Source organism: Polyodon spathula, chromosome 12, assembly GCF_017654505.1.
Source record: "Polyodon spathula isolate WHYD16114869_AA chromosome 12, ASM1765450v1, whole genome shotgun sequence".
NCBI lineage: Eukaryota > Metazoa > Chordata > Actinopteri > Acipenseriformes > Polyodontidae > Polyodon > Polyodon spathula.
The window spans coordinates 35,196,912-35,221,497 of NC_054545.1; the positions used below are offsets into that span (position 1 = coordinate 35,196,912).

Consider the following 24,586-nt stretch of genomic DNA (forward strand, 5'->3'; position numbering starts at 1 on the left):
CCGAGTTCTCTGTGGGGAGGAACAACATCAAGTGGGAGCCACTGGTGGACCCCCGGAAGGTGCTGATGCCACAACTGCACATCAAATTGGGCCTTATGAAACAGTTTGTCAGAGCTCTAGATAAGGAGTCTGCAGCCTTCAAGTACCTTCAAGACTTCTTCCCTAAGCTGTCTGAGGCAAAGGTTAAAGCCGGTGTCTTCGTCAGACCACAGATAAAAAAGATCCTGGAGTGCAATGAATTCCCCAAGAAGGTCACTAGTAAGGAGAAAGCGGCTTGATACAGCTTTGTCGCACTGGTTCGGGGCTTCCTGGGCAATCACAAAGCAGAAAACTATGTGGAGCTGGTTGAGACTTTGGTGAAGAATTACGGCACAATGGGCTGTATGATGTCCCTCAAAGTCCATATCTTTGATGCTCATCTTGATAAATTCAAGGAGAACATTGGAGCGTACTCAGAGGAGCAAGGCGAGCGCTTCCACCTGGATATACTGGACTTTGAACGCCGCTACCAAGTGCAGTATAACGAGAGCATGATGGGAGACTACATTTGGGGGCTGATTCGTGAAAGTGATTTACAGTATAATCGTAAATCTCGAAAAACTACTCACTTTTAAATCTTTTGTAGTCATTTTTGTATTACTTTAGTATAAATACATGTTAATTTGGATTCATATGTTGTTTTTTTCTGACTTTATGTGAACGAAAAGACACAAATGCGCTTGTTTTCTCATTGGAAATAGGTACATTTCAAAATATCACTGTCCTGGTCACAAAAGCAAAGTTTGTGGGGAATAATAGCCATTTTCTATACTTTTGAGGCATAAGCAATTAGGAAATAACACTTACTACCCAGGAACAAAAATCATGTTACATAGTGTTGTTAATCTGTATTTGAAAGAGTTTCAGCGCCATATTGTTTAGAACCGCGTAGCAACAATATCCAAGGAAGTAAGTGTTTGTGACGAAACCAATAAAGAGCCACATTGGGAGTGGAAATCATGTGATATAGAGGAAGTGCTGCTCTCTAATTCTGCTCAATAAACTCGTCTTTAGAATCTGTTGACACCACAGTTCCGCAGTGGACATTTACAAAGCAATACTATGGTGTGACAAAAGCTGTCAGAAAGAAGAAATAGGTAATTGTCTATTTTTTTTTTTTTTTTTTTTAAGCGGTCAAGGCAACGGTGTAAACTGCACAAGTTTTTACATATTTGACCAGGCTACAGAGCATCAGGGAAAATACATAAGCAGAATGCCGGTGTTTCGGGTTGTCACTGACTAACTGGTATGGTAATGTATGCTATCAGAGCTACACACAGTGCAGCGGTATTCCTGTGTGAGTGGTTACACATGCATATGTTTGTGTGGTTTGGGTATTTGATGCGCAAATACACTAGAGTTTATATTATCGATGTGTTGGAAGATATTGCGATTTGAACGTGCGCTGTTTATTTCTGCAATCACAAACACCTTTCATTTTCAGTGCTCACATACACTAGTACCGCCAGTAGGCGCACATGATGCATTGTGGGGAAAGTTAAAAAAAAAAAAAAAAAAAAAAAAAAAAAGTATTTAACCTACCTGGATTTAATTATAAATATACATACATAAATAAAACAAACCTAAAAAGCTGCTACTACTATCTTGTATAAAACTTGGTATTTAATTTAAGCCAGTACTGTATACTAGAAATATTAATTTACAGTAAATTAAACTATGCAGTCCTGTGATATTTAAAAACCCATCACCATGTGCTGAGTATTTATAGATACTTTGCTTGTGTTACAGGTGTAATTATCAGTTTATTCATCAGTATTCCGAACCGCATTCAGAGCCTTGTTCCTTGTCTTTTTGACAATTTCCAGAAGCACCAAAAGCAATGAATTTGTGAGCCTGTGTGGTGACAATGCAGATAACGAGATCTTTAATCCAAGCACAGCTGTGAGCAGATGCGTATTTTAGTTATTTAAGTAATATATGCATATACTGTATTTGAAAGCACTGCTTGTTTGCTGAAGAAAAAGTTTGTACTTTTTTTTTTTTTTTTTTTAAACTAGATTTGTTTATGACCGTTTAAGTAATGCACTGTGCGCTACAAGTACTCAATCTGCAAATTGAGTGGAATATGGTTGTGTGGCAAGTTTGTGGGAAGAAATATGTTTTAAAATCGCGTGATTCCCGGGATGTCACCTGATCCCACTGCTTGAAATTCAAACAACAGTACCATTACTTTATGCACAAAAGTCGCTTTAGTGATGTTTATTCCTTTTTAATTTTGTAATTTTTACATGATTTCTTAGATTTATTCGAAAATATAAGATTTACAGTACATGGATTTATGAGTGTGCTGTATGGCTCTTAATACTGTAGGCTATGAGTCACTGTTCAATACCTAAAGGAAACTCTGATAAGCACACTGGTAGAGCTATTGTCTCTTATAATGTGTACATTTCGCTTATTACAGCAAGATAAAGTAACAGTGATCATTTTAATTATGTCCTGCTTGCACTCTAATTGTTTTGCAATCTGTAATGCACAATTACCTCTGGAACAGAAAAGGAGATTTTCTAATTTGCACAATGCAAAAGTGCAAAGGAAGGTTAATTCAGAGGTGTAGATAACATGGGTCATCAGGTTGAGTACTATTGCCATAGCTCTCTGTATTTAATCACATCTGTGATGCAAGATATGAGCCTTGCTTAGTTACACGAGAACTGTTGATCAGTGTAGATAACATACTGTACCATTAGGGTACTGCATAATAATGAACAAATAAAAAGATAACAATACAAAGTCAGGAGTGCATATGTTGCAATAGCTACCAGCGGTTGGTTCATACCTCTGTCACAGATTAATGCGCAGGGCACAGACAGCTATAAAAGCTATGCAGCTCCACTCTGACCCAATGCGATTTTAGGTCACAGACGCATGAGAAAAGGCTGTGAGTGTGGATGATGTAACTCAGACCAGAAATGTCTGAAGATTAATGTTCTGTATCTGCATGGTCTTTCCTATTACATGCACATTTTTATTTATTTATTTATTTATTTATTTATTTATTTATTAGCAGGCACCCTTACCCAGGATGACTTACAGTTGTATACAAAAAATACATACCAAGAATTACAATTAAGAACAAGATGCAATATACAATGACTTCAGCCCTAACCATGACCCTTCTATAAGAGATCACTGTATTATAAAACTAACCACTGTTCTATACACTGTACTTGTGCTTTTTTGAATAGGATTTTACATAAGCACACAGTACCGCTGTGTTTGCATTTTCTGCACATCCCTATTACATTTATGTAGGCACAAGGTTGAGACCACACTGCAAATCTTAATTTGTGTTGATTTAGCAGATGTTGCAGTGCTAGGGGCTTTAACCTGGAACACTTCATCATGAATTCTGAGATGGAAATGTCTGCTTTGCATAACATAGATTGTTGAAGGAGAGCAGAGAGTTCAATGGATTGTATTGTTTGGTCCTTATTGAACCAAGAGCATGACAATTTCTTCTACACACTGTTAAATGTTTGGGGCTCTGCATATCATACCTAATAATGGAAATGTTTTCTGACTTCTGTCTGTTACAGACTCATTTACTCTATGTGGGAGCTTCTATAGGACTGCAGAAGACACTGAGTGAGAGGAGCCTTCGACTAGGTAAGCCTTCAGACAATATTACCTGTAATCTCTTTTTATTGCACGTAGCAATTGAGTCTGGCCATTAAAAATGTTGTAACTTTTTGTCGTTGCTTTATTATAATGAAATAATTTTGGTTTTAGCATGTACACCCTATGATGCACTGCCATCCCTAGAACTAAATGTATAGTGATCATTGTGCAGTCAGTACGTTCACAAAGTGTAAGTGTGTCTTTCTTTCTTTCTTTTTTCTTTCTTTCAGTCACAATGTCTAATAGCAGCCGAGTGAACAGCCCTACGGAGGAGACCTCTCTCACCCCGGACCGGTCTCCAGGCCCTGAAGAACCCCAGGATGAGTATACGAGGCTGGGAGAGAAAACGGGAACAACGTAAGGAGGCTGCTAGAGCATGGAAGAGAAAGGGTTCTGATTTAGGCTGGTTCACTGTCTCCACATACTGCAGCTCTGATTTAGGCTGGTTCACTGTCTCCACATACTGCAGCTCTGATTTAGGTTGGTTCACCGTCTCCACATACTGCAGCTCTGATTTAGGTTGGTTCACCGTCTCCACATACTGCAGCTCTGATTTAGGCTGGTTCACTGTCTCCACATACTGCAGCTCTGATTTAGGCTGGTTCACTGTCTCCACATGCTTCAGTTCAGTGAGAAACAACGAGGAATGTTATACCTAGCTGTGAGCTAGAGCTCTTATTATTGGCAGCCTCTTTCCCCCGTAGATCTGTTTGTTTTTCTGCTTCTTTTATATCGAGTTGACATTTGTGCATAAAATAAATCTGGTGATTTTGTAGTGTAGAGAGATCTATTGGCTCAAATCAACAAATGTCAATATATTTTTCATTTATTCATTTAGCTTCTGACCGTGTAAAGTCGTAAGTACTGTGTACTCAAACCAGGAGCGATCATAGAACAAAGGTGCAACAAAGTAAACAACCATTACCGCGTTTAGTACAGAAATAGGAACATGGTGTGTTTCCACAGTTTATCTGCTGCACTGTGTTTTACGTGTTTTATAATAAGAAGGACAAAAGTGATATGCAGATCTCTGGATTATCATTCATTGACTTTAACTGGCTTGAACATCAGGTTAGAGCTTCAGTGTTTTCATTCTTGCACAGCTGGTTTCATAGACCCTGATCAGGACTAATATTGGATTATTTTACCGAAAATAAATAACATTAGGTAGTCGCAGATTAGTGCTAATATAGGTCTTTGAAATTTCTAATGCATGCACATTTTGGTTAAGAAAGGGTCATTGGTTATTTCAGCCTTCCTAGTCCAATAGAGGGTTGGCAATATTTTAAAAGGTAGATTGAGATGTTGAAGCCATACCAGAGTTAAGATTGGAAACAATGAGGCAAAATGCAGACGGATAAGAAAAGCAATTCCTGTAGGTACTGTCAAGTGTTTTTTATATTATTTTTTGAAACTGTCAGTTATGAAGAGTTAAATTAATTGATTTGATCTCGATGCCATTGAATAGATTAATTAATTGAAGTAATTAGAAGTCAAAATATTAGGCTTGAGTAATACTATTGAACTTGTGGACCAAAGTGAGTGTCTAGTTTACCCACTTTATTTTATTTTATTGTTTAGAATTTCTTGAGCAACAAACTAGGCCAACAAGTAATTTGTTTCTAAAAAAAAAAAAAAAAAATATATGCATTTTAAGACTCAAGATTGGACTCTGCCTGTTCAAGGTTATGTTGTATTTAGTAATTGCAAAATCAATGCTCAATCAAGGATCTTGGTGGTGAAATATTGTTCAGAAAGGTTCCTTGTGATAAACATTTTTGCAATCCTGTTTCTCAGTGTAGCATTGTGCAGGCAGCTGGTGTTTATGGGGCTTGTCCTGCTGTTTGTCACTGTTATTTAATTATAGCTTTACGTACTGGATTACGTGATGAGACTTTCCGAAAAAAAATAATAGCAAAGCATCTGCGGGTTTACAGTGCACACTTGAGGGACAGAACTGAATTATCTTTGTAGGGCTGTGTGACTGCTTGTGTGGTAGGGTGGGAGTCTGCACAGGTAAATACTGTGGGTGTGGTTTTATTTTGTTTGGCAGTGATGGGGTTAATTCCATCCCTCCGGAATACACCTGTAGGATGAGGCTGGGTCTTGACTGAATGATTGAGCATCATCCAGGTCTCAACCACATGGTATAAAGTAGTATGTGAGTAGCAGGGTGGTAAAAGCTATGAGTAGCAGGGTATGCTCACAACTAAAGCACTGGAATAGCGGTTGCATGTTTCTTTTTGTTTGTATAGTTGTTCTGTTGGTTGAACCCGGTTTGTTTTTGTTAATAAATTTGCGCTCTTGCGCTTATACTGCACAGCTACTGTTTCTGAGTCTGCTTCCTGAGGGTAACCAGTCTGGGCTGTGACGCCACCCTTCCACAGCTTGCAATAGTACTGTGCCAAATTGCATTGGTTATAAATTGTGTCTGAATAGTTTAGCTGTATCGTGAACACTAATATTTGTCTGATTGCTGTCTCCAGGGTAACTGGCTTGAAAAGCCGATCCGGTATTTGACTAGTGCACTAGCATACTAAAGCTAGAATCAGATTATATATATATATATATATATATATATATATATATATATATATATATATATATATATATATATATATATATAATATATATATATATATATATATATATATATATATATATATATATATATATATATATAATGTGTGTGTGTGTGTTGTATTGTGTAATGCAAAAAATGGAAGTTATCAAAAACTAGGTCACAGTGACCTACTTTTTTTTCTTGAGTTCTAGCTTGTGGTTAATTAGGTAAGCTGTATACTCAAACCTTTAGCATTTGTGTCAAGACTTTTCACTACTTATTATTCATGTCGGTTATAGGGCTCTTGACACCTGAGTAGCTGAGCTATTAAAAGCTGCACTGCATCTTTGAATTGACTCCCTAAATTAGATGTTTTACTGGTGTTCTGTATACAGCTTGCTGGTACTTGATTAGATCACCTAAATAGGGATGTTGGATTCAGTTCAATTCTCTATATGTTTCAACTTCAACATTTAAAATTGTGTGGATTTTTGTAATCAGTCAAAAAAGCCACCATGAGAAGATTGCTGTTGCTTTTTTTATGATACTCCACAACACTGGTGTAGAGGAGACTATATGTGTGCTGTATAGGACACGACTTTAAATAAATATGAATACGTAACCTTGCATTGTAAACCTCCCACCGTATAAACAATACATGCGTATGTTTGACAGTGCTTAAACATTGAGGCAAAAATTCTAAATGTTAAACACTTTTAAACATTTAAATTCTGAACTAGGGGCGTTCAATCGTGGTCCTGGAGGGTCATTCCACTCCGGGTTTCACAGGTGAAATTAGATAATTAACTATTTCAAGGTCTGGATGGAGGTTTAATTAAATAATTTAGAACAGGGTTGGAACAAAATCCAGGAGTGGAAGAACTAACTTTGGCTATCCCTGCTTTAAACTGTTACCTAGAAGTACTACATCTTGATAACATGACCAAATTAAAATGCGTCTCATGGGCTTTTATTACAAGAAGTTTTCTGCCTAATGCATTGGTAAGAATAACATAAGTAGAGGAAATGCAGTAGGTCAGGGAGGGTTCTGTTGCTTTTACATTGTCAGTGCTGATCACCTGGTTTTTATTTCAGTTTCATTCAAACCCTGATCCACTTGCTGAAAGGCAACATTGGCACAGGACTGCTGGGACTTCCTCTGGCTGTGAAGAATGCAGGGCTTGTGGTAAGAGATATGTGGCAGTGGCGCTGTGTTTCACTGCTCTCCAAACCTCCTAGAGATCCCGTTTCTAAACCTCATGGCAGGATTGGGGCCCCTTTTCACTGCCGTCTCCCCTGTTAGGGGGCTGATGCTGCCATATACAACAAACTATGACCTGTTAAGTTAGAATAAGACGTCTATAAGATTTTTCCGTTTTTATTTAGTATGCCCAAGCTACCTCTGATCTTTAACATGCTTGCATTTGAAGGTGGATTCCTTATTTGTGTACTTGCATCCTGTAGTCCTATGAATATTCGGCAACAGAAAGTACATATTTGCAAAGTGTTCCTCAGAGCATAGACTTTAAACTTCCGCCAGAACATTCAGAGGAAGATAGGCAGTATGCCCTGGTCAGACCAGGGTGATTCCTCACACGGGCTGTGCAATTCCATTTACAAATCAACCTGACACAATTAATAAATACCACATGTAATTATCTGCAGCCATGCAAAGCATGCCACAGAATACCAACGTTATTCTTTCCTTTTGCTTCGTGCTCTACATCTCGCAGACTAAACTGTTCATGGAGGTAAAATCATACTCGGATTGACCTCCAGGTCAGTGTTACAGACTACTTAAACCAGGTGTGTCCAAAGGCAGTCCTTCCACTCCTTGTCTTTGTTCCAAACCTGTTCTAAATTGTTTACTTGAACCCATTAAAACTCCATGCATGTCCTGAAGTAGTGGATACATGTTTATCCAATTCACACATTTAGGTACAATCTTTGTTCTCAGTACCAAGTCCTGCAATCCTGCCTGTCAGACGTCAAAACCCCTGCACACCATTGTCACACTGCAGCTTAAAGAGAAAACCCTTTAAAAGCACTGCTTTGTTGCAATTGTAAATTTTATTTTTATTTTTTTTTGTAGTTGGGACCTATAAGTCTGCTCCTAATGGGTGGCATTGCAGTTCACTGCATGGACATTCTGGTGAAATGTTCTCATTATCTCAGTGGCAGGTGAGTGCTTGTGTTTCTGCTGCTGCCCACCGGCACAGTTGCTGCACATGTCTTTCTGTTCCTGTTCTCATATTGGCCGCTGTTCTTCATTTACAGTGGTTTTTCTGCATTGTGCAGTCCCGTGCTGGCTGGCTGAGTTGGGCCACATCAAACGAGTTCAAACGAGTTAGTCTGCAGTTTCAGTTTCAGGGAGGAGATTTATATCCCCCAGTTGTGTAGCAGTTTTCCATCTCTTACACAATGCAAATCTATTGATCCTACACATTTATATTCTGTTTCCAAATGCAAAATTTAAACATTTGATCTCAGCTTCCAAGTATGGTTCTCTATTGTTGCAGAAGGTTGTCCAGGGTACTATTCATATATTTAGTCAGAATCAGTAGTGTGATGCCACTTCTATACGGTATTCTGTGATGTAGGCCTTGCAATGCCAGGACATCGCCATATGGTTTTATACCATATAGTGTAGTGGCCATGTGCATAAGAGTCTAGTTGGGTGGTTGTAAGGATTTCCTAAATTTAGTAGGTAGGTCTTTTGCTTTTTTTTTCTGTAGACGGTGTTTTAGTTGTTTAATGAACAGTATTTATTGCTTCCACTAGATGTCACCCTTTCATCCTAAATTATTACAGCTGTTCAAGCAATGCATGGAACTTTCTACTAGACTTTCCAGAGCATATTGTGAACTATTCATTCCAGCTGTTTATTTGACTCTATCTATCTATCTATCTATCTATCTGTCTGTCTGTCTGTCTGTCTGTCTGTCTGTCTGTATCTATCTTTCTATCTTTTTGGTCAAAATAAAAAAAGTAATTTCCCTTATTTCTTATTCCCCTTTCTGCATAATCTCCTTCTTCCCTCTTCCTTTTCATATTCTTCTTCTTCATTTTTCTTCTTCTTTCTGTATTAGGATGAGAAAGCCTTTCCTGGACTATGGTAATTGTATGCAATATGGCTTGGAGGTGGGGCCAGTACCCTGGCTGCAAAGACATGCAATCTGGGGAAGGTAAGATATGGAATAGAAGGAGGTGGGGGGTATGCAGGAGTTATTATGGCAGAACATGAACAGTTATTCAAAACAAAACAAACAAGCAATTGCTTACTTTTTACTTCATACATCAAACGCAGCTATTAGCCTGTTTGGGTGAAAGGCTGTAACTAAGAATTTTTTGTGAAAAGAAACTTAAAAAAAAAAGAATGCATGAGATGAATGTGTATGCGGAGAACTTTGTAATCTTTATAACCTGCAAGACGTTCTTGCTTTGGCTTCCTTCCTTTCTCCTTTTAAAATGTTTCTGTGCAACATCCAGTCATACCCCATATAAAACAAACGCACACGCAAAAACCACAGCAAACTCTTCTGAACGAATCTGTGATGTATTGTTCATCTTCTACCCTCTTTCTGCCTCCAGGCGAGTGGTTAATGCCTTTTTGATGGTCACTCAGTTGGGCTTTTGCTGTGTGTATTTTGTCTTTCTCTCTGACAACATCAAACAGGTAAGATTTATTTTTCCTCCTCTATACACACGTATTGCTGTTTTTTTTTTATTATTATTTAATTTTTTAAATGGACTTTCTTACTTTTAAGACACATGGGTCTATATTCTCAAAGCTTTACTCCAAGTAGCTCACCTCTTTCAGAAAGGAAAACCGCACTGATTACATTACCAAACCAGAAATAAACCACAGAATAAGCATTTAATAAAGGTGTTCATAAACACTTTGTTTTATTTATTATTCAGTTTAGAATTTTGATTTGTGGTTTTTCCTTTAAGAAAGTACAGTATATCTACACATTCTGTGTTCTTCAATGTAAATCTCAGCAATTCCTTTCTGTAACTGCAGATCCATAAGATATTTCCTCTGCTCCACTTTCTTGAGAAAACTGACAATTCTTAAACTCAAACTATTCCAGTTGTCTTCACGATCATGGGAGTGAAGTGAAAAGGCTATATATTGCCTTTCTTTTCTTCCACACAGCTATGCACGCACACACAATCAACATGAAAGCGTTTCTGAAAGCCATCAGTAAGACAGACCTGTTTGCACAGTGTTCTGTTTCACACCTTGGCCTCTGCTGCTATGTTTTTGATGAACACAGTCCTCCTAGTCAGGTTGGGTACAGTTCCTGTGGTCAGCAGTGCTCTTGGCCTGCTGAGCTGGCATCATAGTTTTGTAAAAAAAAAAAAAAAAAAAAAAAAAAGACTCTTTGGTTTACTTATTCTATACAGGGGCCTCACCCTAAATATGTCTTCTACTAACCTTATTATTTCAGTTATTTGAATGACAAACAATATGTATTTGTTTATTAAATACTAGTTGGTTTTGTAACAGTGATGGGGACATTAGCTGAAACCTATGTTTTAATTAGCATAGTTGTTTTGTTATTTGAAAGTGGAATTGACAAATGCACCGCAAACCTTGATGGCTGTGTCTATATTTCTTTTGAAGGTCATAGAATCGGCAAATGGAACGACCGCAGACTGTCATTTAAACCAGACGGTTGTGATGACCAGCACCTTTGACTCCCGGCTGTACATGCTGTGTTTTTTGCCGTTTATTATTCTGCTGGTGTTCATCCGAAACTTGAAGTACCTGGCCCCTTTCTCAATGCTTGCAAACCTCGCCATGATTATCAGTCTAGGCATGATCTATAACTACATCGTATGGGTGGGTATCCATAAACATGTTGCCTGTGCATTTTGTCCCTAGGTATTTACTATGAAATGTAATTTTGTACTTTAGTCATATATATTAATTCCATTACAATTCTGCTGTAACCAGGAGTTCTTATAATACATGTAATTATACACTGCAAAGGAAACCATATGCACGAAGTAGGAAACCCAGGCTTTCCCTGGTAACTCAGAACAATTTCTTGTAAGTTTCCATTTGACTATCAGTAGTACAGTTGGATGCATTCACGGTAAACGTATGCATTAGAACTGTGTTTAGTTAATGACTGGTTTGTGCAAGAATCCAGACCTCGGCAACTGAGACGTGGTGACTTTGCTACAGCTGCTTAGCTCTGATTCTGCATTGCAGTGATTCACTTTCACTTATGTAGTACAAGCCAAGAGATGCCACATCTCTCATGGTGTAGTTATTAGAGACCTGTTACCTCTTCCCTATTGCAACTTATTATGTCCTTGGTATGGGCTTTTTAACTGGCCCTGAAGTGGACACAGCTACTGTTGCTTTTAATAATCAATATTCAAGTGTGCACCACTGCTAAAGCCTTGAAAACATGACCACTGTGGGTGTACATTGTTCATGAAGGCCAAGTGAGAGATGGTACTCTTGTAACAAAGACTGGCTGCGGCTTTAAAATTGCAGTCCCCAGTTAAATTTGTGAAACTTGACTGCTTCATTGTTGACCTGGGTGTATTAGTAGTTACTGTTTGTTTGTTTTTTTCCCACTTTTTCTGCATGGACGACTGTGGCGAGGGATGTATGTTACTGACATACTGTACTTGTTCTTTTTCTTATCGACCTTTGTCCCTTTCAGAATATCCCATTTCCTGTTGCGTTACCGTTATTGGGCGAATTAAAGAACTACCCTCTCTTCTTTGGCACGGCCATATTTGCATTTGAAGGCATCGGCGTGGTAAGTCATTCATGGTTTTGTAATTTAAAAAAAAAAAACTTCACAGAGTGGTCATGAAGGACACTTGGGACTTAAAATCTATTCCATAAAGGTAAAAAAGGAGTTTATTTACAACCTATTTGCTAATCACATAAAAAAAAAAAGTTCCCAGTATTCATCCTGCTGGTTACTGTCCTTCGATTTTTAGGTGCTCCCTCTTGAAAATAAGATGAAGACGCCTCGATCGTTCCACAAGGTTCTGTACTTGGGCATGGCGATTGTAACCTGCCTGTATATCAGCTTGGGAACGCTGGGATACCTCTGCTTTGGAGACGGCATCGGAGCGAGCATCACGTTAAACCTGCCAAACTGCTGGTCACTATTATCTCTTTTCTCTTATTTGAAATGCCACTTTCTTTCCATTTTAAATTTTGAAATGCTTCTTTTTATATGCTATCTCATTCACAAGACACAGCATGATGGTGTGGTTGTGAAATATCATCTAAAGTCTTAGCACCTCTGTGGCCACAGTAGAGCTCAGAGGATCATGTTGGACCTCCAAGTTTATCTGGAACACTGGAATGTAAGCATTACTCTGATGTAACCACGTGTCCCCTGTGACAAAAAGAATACATTGGTTAACTCCATACCAAGTGACAAAGGACATAGGGACATCGTAACATGCAGATAATACAAAAGAGGTAAAATAGTTGATGTAATCAGTGTTGAGAAGAGCCAGTAGGTTTTAAAGGACGTCTCCAGGATCTTGTGACTTTTCACATAAAAACAGAAATCCAATCAGAGACGCTGTACCTACTGCTGTGAGAATTTATCTCGGGCAGTATTAACGCTGTCTCCAGTCTTTATGGAAAGACTCATTAAGGATTCAGTTTAATCCAATCCTGCTGTTGGCTTTCAATTTAAGTTGCTCACCAGGACGATGGTGTATTAACATACTTTTTTTGTCTAACTCTTTTTTTTAACTCTGATGTGTAAACAACACAATTTCATATTAAATAAATTCCCTTTGACTTCAAAGTCTCCTCTCTTCAGCCTTGAAGGGGACAGGCTGCTGTCTTCTCTTTTTCTAATTAAATATATGTAATTGGAATAGCAGATAGATGAAAGATTTGTATTTCTACCCAGGAGCCTGGTTGTGTCTTTCTTGAATGTTAGCACAGTTGAAACTGATCATTCATGCAGTTCTAGGGTATTTGAGTACACCGAGCTGATTGATGTTACATGAGCCACTTGCAGTAGGGAGTAGGTTATTTCTCTGGTGGTGATGTATGTACAGGTAGAGAGCCAGTCATCAAGTTGTTGTGGAGGTTATTCAATATACTGTGAACATATTCCTATGGAACGGCAGTTAAGCATCAGTTAGTTGTTTTACAGCTGGGAACCTCAAGAACCATGTAGGCGGAGACACAGAAGAGTCAGTTGGCATGGAAATAAATGAAGCGCTTTCCTCCCTTTAATAGAAGTTGGGAACCTCCAGCTATAGCCTTTGCACTTTTGTTGCCAAAGTGCTATTTTTTATAAAGGCAGTTTTAAATCCGGTTCTGAAGGTAAACAGGCATGCAGTATCAGTACTATCTGCTGAATACTGCCTACAGCTAGCTGGGCATAGCGCCAATTATTGTAGCTTTACTGACAGCTTCCTAAACAGGGGCTTCCAGCCTTAGTCCTGGAGAGCCACAGCCGTGCAGGTTTCCTGGGTATTTTTAAATCATCAATGGCTAAAGACCTGGGGAAAATGTTTGTGTTGCCGATTTAAGAAAATAATTGGTTCAATTAAATAATTGAGAACTCAGTGGAATGAAAACCAGAAGACCCTGCAGCTGTCCAGGACCAAGGTTGGCCACCCCTGCTGTAGACTATATATAAGTTTGTGTCAAAGTTATGGGATACGTTTCGCTTGGCAACTTGGATTAGTGTGTGCCAAATACCACTGCACTGTTTCTTACTGGAGTTTCCCTAGTACAGAACATTGATTTTAATCCATGTACCCCCTTCAAATTGAAAAATTGATTGTGGTTTTCATTATCTGCTTTCTGCTTATTCTTAAAGGGCAGAGCTGCCGCATTCTGCAGCTAGTTATCCACCTTGTATCTGTTACTATATTCCTTGAGAGATGTATTTCTTTATTTTTTCTTCCTTTCCTTTAGCCCTGCTCTGTACTTACCCTTCTGCTGCTCTGTGTAATCCTCAGCATTCACATACTGGAAACTGTGGTTTCCTCTGCTGTAATGTAATGAAATCACCTGTGTTTGCAAACTTCTGAAACACTGCACACCATATTCATATTCTTTTTTTATATTCAGTACCGATATATAAATATTTACCTTGCCTGTTACTTGTGGCATTGCATTTCATTACAGTTGATACAGCAGGTTGTTAAAAATACTAAGTCTGTTTGTAAATCTGTCTGTTTCTAGGCTGTATCAGGCAGTAAAAATCCTCTACAGCTTTGGGATTTTCATCACCTATGCCCTGCAGTTCTACGTGCCTGCTGAAATCTTGATCCCACGAGTAGTTGCCCGGTTGGAGGAACGATGGGCGTGGGCAGCTGACCTTGCCGTCCGTGCAGCACTTGTCACCTTGACCTGTAAGTAATGTATGAAAATCAACAAGAATCTATATAGTATACACCAATATGTTCATCTAAAGCAAAAATGCTGCCAGTACTACATCACTCCATCTCCACAAACAAGCATCAGTAATGGCTGAAACATCTGCTCATTTCAGTCATGACATGTATAAGGTCATTGGCTAGGTAGCCCAGAGACCAAGATCTAAGAAGAAACTACAAAGGCATAGAATACAATATTAAGAAATTAAATATTAGGGAAATGTAAATGATTGAAAACAGAGTAATGTTTATGTAATTAAATGGCCTGGCATGTCCACTCAAAGCCTGATCACTAGGATAAGCACAGTGAGAGGAAGTGGCAAGAGATATTGCTGCTACATCCACAGCTCTGATTGATGATAGACGTGAGACGCATTGTCTATTGAGTGCAAATGTCTCTCAGATCAATTGATGTTTAGTGTACACAGTGACCTGAAGAATCCCTTATATAAGCCTTTTAAGTGTCTCTTAAGGGGATTAGGGGTTAGAATACTGTTTGAAATCCAAGGTAACTCTTGTGGCTGCCGCTGAGTGCTCAATATAGAAATACGTTTGTTTTTTGCATTGAACAGAATTCCTTTAAATTGCATCCCGAGTATGCATCAAACTCACCCATTCTGGGGCAGTCAAGTCTTTTGATTTACAGCATTCCCCTGCTTTATATCTGGTGTGTTATATGGTAACAGGTCTGAGTGTGTAAAGAGGTAAAAAAAAAAAAAAAAAAAAAAAACATTTTAGTGTTTCCAGTGAAACCAATATTTTATCAGCTCATTTACAACATTGGACACAAAATGATTTTCAGTGAAACTGAAAAGCTATACTAACTCCAAATTTCAAATGTATTTCTTTAACCATTTAACATTCATTTGCAAGAGGGTCCTGGCAAGAGAAGAGTCAAGAAACAACATTGTAAAGTCAGTGTCAAAAAGAGGCAGATCATTCAAACAGGACAAGAAACACTTAAAACAATCATAAAAACAGTACTATAAAATAAAACCATTAAAAAAAAAAAAAAAAAAAAAAAACAGTTTCAATTTACCTGATCCTGGTCATATCCGGTATTTACAGGATTTGCAACCCTGTTCAGATTTAAAATAGGTAGCTGAGTTGTGTTTACAACATCAATGTCATCTTCTTAGTGGGCCTGTTCTAGTTTTGTACGGCCATTGTAGAAGGAGAGTGTAACAATCCCTGGAACAGCGTGCTCAGCAGGAGTGCTTCCCAGAACAGAGTGATAATACAGTGCTAATGAGTTGTGAGATCGCAGAGCTTCACACCTCCAGAGCTACACCGTATTATCCAAAACCCTCTTCATTGCAAAGTAACCGGCATGTCATTCGTTCCATGTTCTTTAAGAAATAACACACACAAGGCTGTGTCTTGTGCTGGGGTAACGCCTGCCCCCAGGTACGCTGGGGAGGTGAGTGTTATATTGCAGTTACAGGGTGTTATTGTGTTTATAACACTGCTCCAGGTTTAGTTTTCAAAAGAAATCAGAAGAAAACAAAATTAACTGTGATTGATAAACTTTAAAATATGTTTTACTCTGCGTATCCGTTCGCCGTTGCTTTATCTTGGGCATTGGAGGGTTTTTAAAATGTATTTTTGCAGATAGTTATTTTGCTTCATACTTTATTTTTTATACTGCAGTTTGAATTCATCACTTTCTGCAAAGGTGTTGAACACACTGGTATTGAGAGTTTGAATGAAATCCCTACTGTTTCCATGTGTACAAAGATGTACGTTTGGAAAATAACAAAAAGTGTTATTTTGAAATGTTTTTGCACAAGTAGGATTATTAGCTAGCGCCTGGCAAAGGTTGTAGAAAATGAACAAATAATTTTTCTTGTTCCACACAGATAATGAAAAGCTGATAATCGGTTGGTTTCATGCACATTTACTCTGACCCATTTTTCTAATAGAAAAAAAAAATCATTTTTGTTGTTATGAGTATTGCTAATATGTTCTAGTAAGACTTATTGCAATATAATTAACCTTAAAAAAGAAAAGTGAGCCATAAGAACACTTGGATTCAAGAAATTGGTAAAGCAATTTGCTGAACCAGTGAAGAATGGACAGTATGTTTTACTTCTACATGGACAATGATAATGGTAGCTCATTGAAAACAGGACAATCTTGAACATACAACAGAGGTTATTTGAGTAATAGCCCAATTTGCAAAGCAATTGCCCCACTCTACCTTTTCTGTCTAAAAGGAAAATAATAGCAAGAAGTAACTAATGTGTATGTAGGAATTCCTATAGTGAATGTGCTGAGCTATTGATTTGAATGTGCATGGGCTTCACAAGCACTCATAAGAATGATGATGGTAATGACGGTGTTAAGCCGTCCACACAGATTGCATGTGTATTTGGTTCAGTAATAGTTTCAGTAAGGCTGTAGTGGATGACTGGAGGAAAGTATTGAGGTTAGCCTGCTGTGTACTTTGATTGTATAGCTTTGCGGGGGATAAGTGCATGTTACATACATGGTCTAGTTTCAGTGAGTTCAATGACTCGTTGTGAACAGGATGACTGATGGTGATGTCAGGCCAGGAAATTAATCCACAACACACAAGGCAACTGCGGGTGAAACTGAGACGCTACGGCGTGTTTTATTAAATGAAAGATTTTAAATAAACAAAATACTTTCACAAAACAAAAAACAAAACTGCGCATTGGCCAAAATAAACAGACAAACAAAACAGACACGAAGCAACAAGTATGGTGCTGGTGCTTCTAGAACGAGTATCAATTATTTTCGTTCTTTTGTCTCCTCTCTCTACTCCCGTTCTCCACTACCGAACACACAAACCCTGAGTGAGTGATTTGTGCATCTGTATATACAGCTGTGCCAGGATTCAATTGCTAATTAATCATTCACTTGAATCCCAGCGCGTGAACTAATTTGTGCAATCCCCATGCACACATAATACACAGATTGATTGATTGATTTTATCTGCACGTGAAGTGATTGTGCAATCCCTGTGCCTAAATACAAATATACATTTAAAATCATTCGTGCTACATAGCCCAATTTATACCCCGTGCACCACTATATCCACACCAACAATAACACACATACAACATCAAACACAAACATACTCTTAACATCTTGCAATGGCTTTGCTGCTTCCGTTGCTTTAAAATTAAGATCCTTTCTGTACCAAAAATACATAACCACTGTAATGTGACTTTTATGCAACTCCAAGGAAGTAAAGATTATTTTCTGAACAATAAAAATAATGTGTGTGTTTGTGCGCTACAGCCTGTTCTGAAGTGATATATTGGGAATTGAGCAGACAAGTGAAGCTGGATGTTTTAGGACACACATGTCTAGTCCTAATTTCTTGTGCTGCAGTGTTCAGGTCTGATAACCTAATGCATCAGTCAAATAGGGTGATTATCCCCACTTTCTACTGAAAAGTAGAAATAATAAGATAGCTGTGCCTGAAGAAAACATGAGTCTCTGTCAAATGGGAGGCTATTAGAAAATATGAAGAATACACCAGTCACTTGAACTCGATAGAATCCCCCCCCCCCCCCCCCCCCCCCCGTAAAGTACGGAACTGACAGGGTGTCTTTGACTAGACTGAAGATGTGTGAGTGTGGTAATGTTCTTTTAAGCACTCTGATTCCCATATGGTTCACAGTGCATACGTGTGAGTGCATGTGCTGACACCTTCCCTTGAGAACACAGGGATGCTGTTTGGCGTTAATAACAAATAATTTATATCTCTTTGAAAGTATGGAAGATTATTGACTTGTTCTTCATCAAGTGCTGAGGGATGATCAATATTTGCAGTGAGGTTTTAAAATGTGACAGGTATACAGTAGCTGCTAATGGAACTAGTGCCCCTGACGAATCACACAGGGAAGCTTCAGCAAAATAAATATTCCCTGCAGTGTAATCTGCTACAACTGTAGTTTTTGTTCATTGACGCCAAAGGACAGAGAAAATAACTAAAATGACCATTTCAAATTATTCCATTTTAATATTGTCGATTCTTCCTTTCTCCATACCTGATGCAGTCATTGTTTTGCGTATTTGGGCTAGTGCCACCTTTTACCGCAAAAACAATTTAGATTTGCCACTGTTGAGATTCTTTTCAAATAGCAGGTAGGTGATGGCAATAAAGTTCACCCGGAGTCCGTCTGGTCCTAATCCTTACCATGAACAGTGTAGTTTCTAAAGCGTTCGCATGAGACTGTGCTTAGGCCATTACACATCCTACCAGCTGTGAACAAGACTTTAGCAGATGGGTTTTGAAATCTGGGGGGGGGATAATTCTTTCTATCCATCTCTTTTTTTTTTTTTTTTTTTTTTTTTTTTTTTTTAGTTCTATAAGAATACATGTTTTGCCTTTTAATTACCAAGCTTTGAGTGAGGTGAGTGCATTGAGAATGTGTCCCAAGACCCCTTCATGTTGTGTCCATTGAGAGAGTGAGACACTAGGACATTATGGCTCTATTGCGGAGGCTTGCTAAAGCGATTCTCAGAAGAGATGGATGCATAATAAAGGATGCTTAATAAAGTTGCAGCCTCAGCGTTAAACTTCAGACTTCATAAGAAGTTAATTATGCCAGCTGGCTGGATTAAACTAAGATGAAGCTTTTAATTCTAGTGCATGTGTTTATCGCTTCCTGCTACTGTTTCCTTTGTGAGATTAAGTATTAGCTATATAAAGCATGCCAAAACTAATATTATATCACAGAAATGATTCCCACCATGATTGGCCTCTCAATCTAGTGGAATGTATTGATAGATGTATTGTAAGATTTTTATTTAGCATTTTTTCAGTTTGGCATACCTGGCTTTTATTGGTTTACTTTTGATCCAGTTGTCTCATAAAATAAGGGATTGTGATGGACTATCCTTCACCAAAGCTTTAATTTGCTAGTAATTCAAATAGTAAAACAAACTGAATGAAAAACAAGATTGAACGCTTATCCAGACTCTATGGAGCAGACTGTGTGCTTCCCTGTCTCTGGGTTTAGCTCTGGGGACCGCTGGTTACAGACCCTGCCCTTGCTGACGAGCTGGTTAGTGCAGCCAGGGGCTGCCCTGCAGCTGGATTCCACTGCCGGCTCTGGATCCTGCTTTCAACATGTCTGCTCTTACCTGCGTGGTCCTGCTGAGGAGCGCTCTGGTCTGGCTGTCTGTCAGCAGTTCTAATTGGATCCCAGACTGAAGGCAGAATTGGCAGCATATTGATATAGCGTGCTATCTCTGTTGTTAAATACAAATTGAGTGTGACTGTGGCAGAGCACAGCTCTGCTCTTTAGAAATTGGCAGGGATGGGGTTAAATTCCCCTACCTGCCTGGGTTCATTGTGTTCAGGTGGCTGGGGTTGATTAGATGATTAGTTTAATTAACAATCAACCAGCCACCTGACATAAAAGGAGGCCTCTGCTTCCCATTAAAGAGGAGGGAGTTGAGGAAGCAGGTTGGTGGTTTGTTGTGGTATTTTTGAAAGTTTGAAAGTTTTGAATCCAGTGAAGGCATTGCCCAGCCTGGAAACCTTTATTTTTGTTTTTTTTTTTTTTTTTTTTTTTTTTTTTTTTTTGTAGTTAAAAAAACTAATTTTATTATAAATAAACAAAAATACAGGTGCACAAGGGCAAAACAAAAAATCTTTAAACACAAATAAAACAAAAAAACAAAATTCACAAAAATAAAGGTTTCCAGGCTGGGCAATGCCTTCACTGGATTCAAAACTTTCAAACTTTCAAAAAATACCACAACAAACCACCAACCTGCTTCCTCAACTCCCTCCTCTTTAATGGGAAGCAGAGGCCTCCTTTTATGTCAGGTGGCTGGGTGCTGATTGATCGTTAATTAAACTAATCATCTAATCAACCCCAGCCACCTGAACACAATGAACCCAGGCAGGTAGGGGAATTTAACCCCATCCCTGCCAATTTCTAAAGAGCAGAGCTGTGCTCTGCCACAGTGACTCGTGAGTCAGTTCCACTTATTTAATTGCCAAATTGAGAGACTGCTAGTTGCAACATGCACTTTATGCTATGCAGTACTACAGGATATCGCCTGCATTACCTATAGATTGGGGAAATGGGAAGTGCACATCCAATTTGTACCTGTTTTGAGAACATGCTTTTCTTGTGCCAGTAAGACTTTATGCTTTTTTATATTTATTTTTTTTCTTATTAAAGGAAAAAGAAAACCGTTATTGTGCTGGGTTCAAATCTAAAAGTCTACTGTCCATGTAACAAAATACAGTATTGATGTACTGGTTGTTTCAGCTCACAATCTGTGATCAGTCCCCTGCAGGTTAAGGACCTCCCATTTTTTTTTTTTTTATTTTCTTTTTTTTTTGCATAGATACAAGCAAAGAAACAAGTGCCTATTCCGAAGAGATCTCAATTTTCGCTGCCTGCTGTTAATGTTTGAAGTACTCTTAATTATTATTCTCAGAGAGAATGGCTAGAGGCTTTCACTAGTTTTAGAGGTTTAGCTTGGGCTCTGCTGCTGCTCTGCTGCAATTTCTACAAGGCTGAACCAACAACGTTCTGTGACTCACACCACAAGGATGTAGTGGCATTGGAGAGAGATGTATTTATCCTTGAACAAATAAGTATTGGCAGGGGGAACTTGATTAGAGCTTTAAAATCTTAAACAGAGCTGACAAACTTAACCCTAGCTAGTATTTGAAGCGCAGCACAGAAACCGAGACCAGAGTATATCGTTGCAAATTAAGTGGAGACTTTAGACTGAGAGTTGACAATAAGCAGGTTTGTGAGATGATATTGAGAGGTAGTTTTTCAAAGAATGGATGCATGGCACGTGGTTTCTGAAAAATTGTGATAATAAATGGGGTATGATGTTAAGCAAGGTGATCTATAACGGGTTCATCTGTGCACAATGCCTATAGAAAATCTACACCCCCTTGAACTTTTTTAGCTAAACACAAATTCGGAGCTGTCGCCAAGGGCCAGCACAAACCGGATCAACACTGCACTTCAGTCACGATTAACATTGTTAGCACTGTCGTTCACAAATAAAGCACATATTATATTGTACTGCAGCACAAGCACTGAGAGCACTCACTTTGCACTGGTGATCATGTGTGCGTCTAATTGTGTGTGTTTAAGTACTGTGCGTATTATCTACGGGACCGCAACCCTTTTTCAGTACTGTGCAGTACACATGGTTGTGTACTGCAAGCTCGTTATTATTTACTGTCTTGTCATCAGACCCTTGGATTATAAATAAATAATTCAACAAACCATTTCACCTGTACTTTGTTGTCTGTTGGTTTCTTTGGATTATTACACCAGCACCGCACCTGCTGCACACCTGTTCACTATCAGCAGCCACTTTGCCACAGAGGGTTATTTTCCTCTCATCTGGGGAACTGACATTTTTACTGTCTTACTGGGGCACCAAGGCTGTAAAAGCAGGTTTTTGCAAAACCTCTGCATCATGTTTCACTTTCGATGTCAGCCTCACGCTGAAGAGACTGGCTTCTATTAGGGGCAAACGATGCTCATCTCCTCCCAGTCTGTGCTTCTTCTGAGCAGACACTTAACTAATGTACACCTGCTACTTCACAACTGACAGACCCGTTTTAATGAGGGAACTAGTCGATGTAGCTCTCTAAGCTGCCGTCGCTCTAATGAAGCTGACGCACTGGGATCCTTCAAGAAGCTGCTTGGTGAGATTCTGGGATCAATAAGCTACTAACAACCAAATGAGCAAGATGGGCCGAATGGCTTCCTCTCGTTTGTAAACTTTCTTATGTTCTTAATTGATGTGTTTGGATTTTGCTCAGCACTACCTGTGCTGTTCATTTTGACCTTTGCCCCTGCAGGACCTTCGCTGCTGTGATTTGATTCAGGGATCAGTTCTGTCTTTGATGTGATTTCCGTGTTTCATCCATAGTCAACTGCAATAGTAGGAAAACCTTCCCAAGGTTATGGATTTTCAGACTTAAAGCAATGTTGCATTAATAATAATAATATCTTTATTTTTAATAATATCTTTATTTTTATACAGTGCCTTTCATAGTGGACCACCATCACAAAGCACTCTACAGAGGTAGGCTGTGAACTGTGCATTATATGCAGTCACTTACAATAGGACATGGATTTAACATCTCATCCTCTGGATGGAGCACAAGAGGTTAAGTGACTTGCTCAGGGTCACACAGTGAGTCAGTCAGTGGCAGATGTGGGATGTGAACCAGTGACCTTCTGGTTGCAAGCCCTGTACTTTAACCGATGGTGGCTGCTTAATACCTGATGGTAGGGATCAAAAGTAAAATAACCCTTCCAGAACCTGACATGGTTAACATGGGATTCCACTGGCCTGATGCTACAATAAAATAAGTATGTTACTGTACATGCATTTAGAGTTTAGAAGCAACCTTGCTTGTCAACTTCCTTCTAGTAAATATGATAGCCATTTTAAGCATTAGCTTGTATAATATTCAAGGCCATTAGTGTTTAACCCTTCAACTGTCAAGGCATCTGTGGAGTAATCCTCCCATGGATAATGTAATGCATTGTGTCTCAGCTCAATAGCAACCCCAATAAAAATATAATATATACACAGAATAACCCTAAATACTACTGAAGTACTTTGCATACATAATGTCGGTGCTTATTGGGTTAATGCCTGCATCAATGGGGCTGTTAATACAAGTTAAACATCAGCTAAAGCAACACATATCCTGAGCTGAAGGATCAGAGTTACTGATTCCTTTAAATATTGCAATGACAGTAGTGTAAACAGGGAGTGTAACAGATGCCTTTAATCCAGCCTGATGGAACAAGACCAGGATAAGAACTCTTTCCAAAGGACGACCTTCCAGATGGAATACAGAGCAGCAGCACATATTAGTTGTTCAAACCAATTTGTTGGCAACGGTGCTATTTTCTACGTGAATTTATATTTTGAAAATTACATTTTCTCAGACGCGCAGAGGCACATTGAAAAATGTGATTGCTTCGTACTTTCAGAGAAGCATAGACATTTGTCAAGGAAACTTCCAAGTCAATATATTGTTATTGCTATACTGTCTTAAATTACAGGGATGTTAGTTTAAATGCAAATAGTAGAAGAACGCAGATTTGAAGTTTTGCATTTTTACTCAAGGGTTACCTGTACTAAATGTACTTTGTAAGGTTTTTTTTTAGATTCCACCCACCACCATTTGGATGAATTGAATAACAGTGGCCTGGATTAGTAGAGGGCTCTGTGTTTGACAATGTGAGAATTCCCAGTTGCATCCATGATGCAGTTTATCACTACAGTGATCCGTCGTGTATCCACCGGTCACATATCCTCCCTAACCGTTTATCTGCCATGATCAACCTTTTCAGCACAGTGTGTGAGAGAGAACCAAAACCAGGAATAAACAGAGAGGGTCTAGTCCAATCCTGCTTAATGAAAACCCAGATGAGAGAGCTAGCCCAAAAGACTATAGTTACTCCTGCTGAGATGCAATTAGATAGGAAAAACCTTTTGAATACTAAAAGTTAGGATGACTATGCACCCCTGTGGTAAACTTTGACTTGAATTTAGTGTTGTCTGTTTCACCCATCAACCAAACTGTAAAGTGGCAGTAGTATTTACAATCCATGCAATGTCAGCATCTGAGGACTTCACAGACAGGCAGACGAAGAGCCAGTGGAAGGGAAAGACATTGCAGATTCAGAGGAAAACCCGCCTAAAGCAATATTCTGAATCTATAAACATACTGTGACAGCACTTGAAAGGTTTCCACTGCAAGATACATTTTTAAGAGGTGCCATGGCCAGATCAGAGAAGCACTTTAAGCAGGCAAAAGTATTTTTTTTTTTTTTTTCTCTTTTTCACTAAGACCAAGAACTGAAAGCTGAATGAGATTCTAAACTTTAGTTTGGAGATCAGACCTTTGCATTGCTGCACTCTGTATTGTGTGGGGGAAAAAAAAGACAAATA

At 38.7% G+C, this 24,586-nt stretch overlaps 1 protein-coding gene across 1 annotated transcript in view; it reads left to right on the top strand.

Moving 5' to 3' along the window:
- The first annotated feature begins 1,005 nt into the window (after positions 1–1,005).
- LOC121324690 (proton-coupled amino acid transporter 1-like) overlaps positions 1,006–24,586 on the top strand; it is a 34,155-nt gene continuing 10,574 nt past the window's right edge. Inside the window, exons 1-11 of the mRNA XM_041266808.1 lie at positions 1,006–1,136; positions 3,600–3,669; positions 3,912–4,038; positions 7,340–7,430; positions 8,337–8,425; positions 9,334–9,429; positions 9,836–9,920; positions 10,875–11,093; positions 11,932–12,030; positions 12,218–12,384; positions 14,448–14,617. Coding sequence (XP_041122742.1) covers positions 3,917–4,038; positions 7,340–7,430; positions 8,337–8,425; positions 9,334–9,429; positions 9,836–9,920; positions 10,875–11,093; positions 11,932–12,030; positions 12,218–12,384; positions 14,448–14,617 — 1,138 coding nt within the window. The 5' untranslated portion in view covers positions 1,006–1,136; positions 3,600–3,669; positions 3,912–3,916. The remainder of the gene's footprint in view (positions 1,137–3,599; positions 3,670–3,911; positions 4,039–7,339; positions 7,431–8,336; positions 8,426–9,333; positions 9,430–9,835; positions 9,921–10,874; positions 11,094–11,931; positions 12,031–12,217; positions 12,385–14,447; positions 14,618–24,586) is intronic.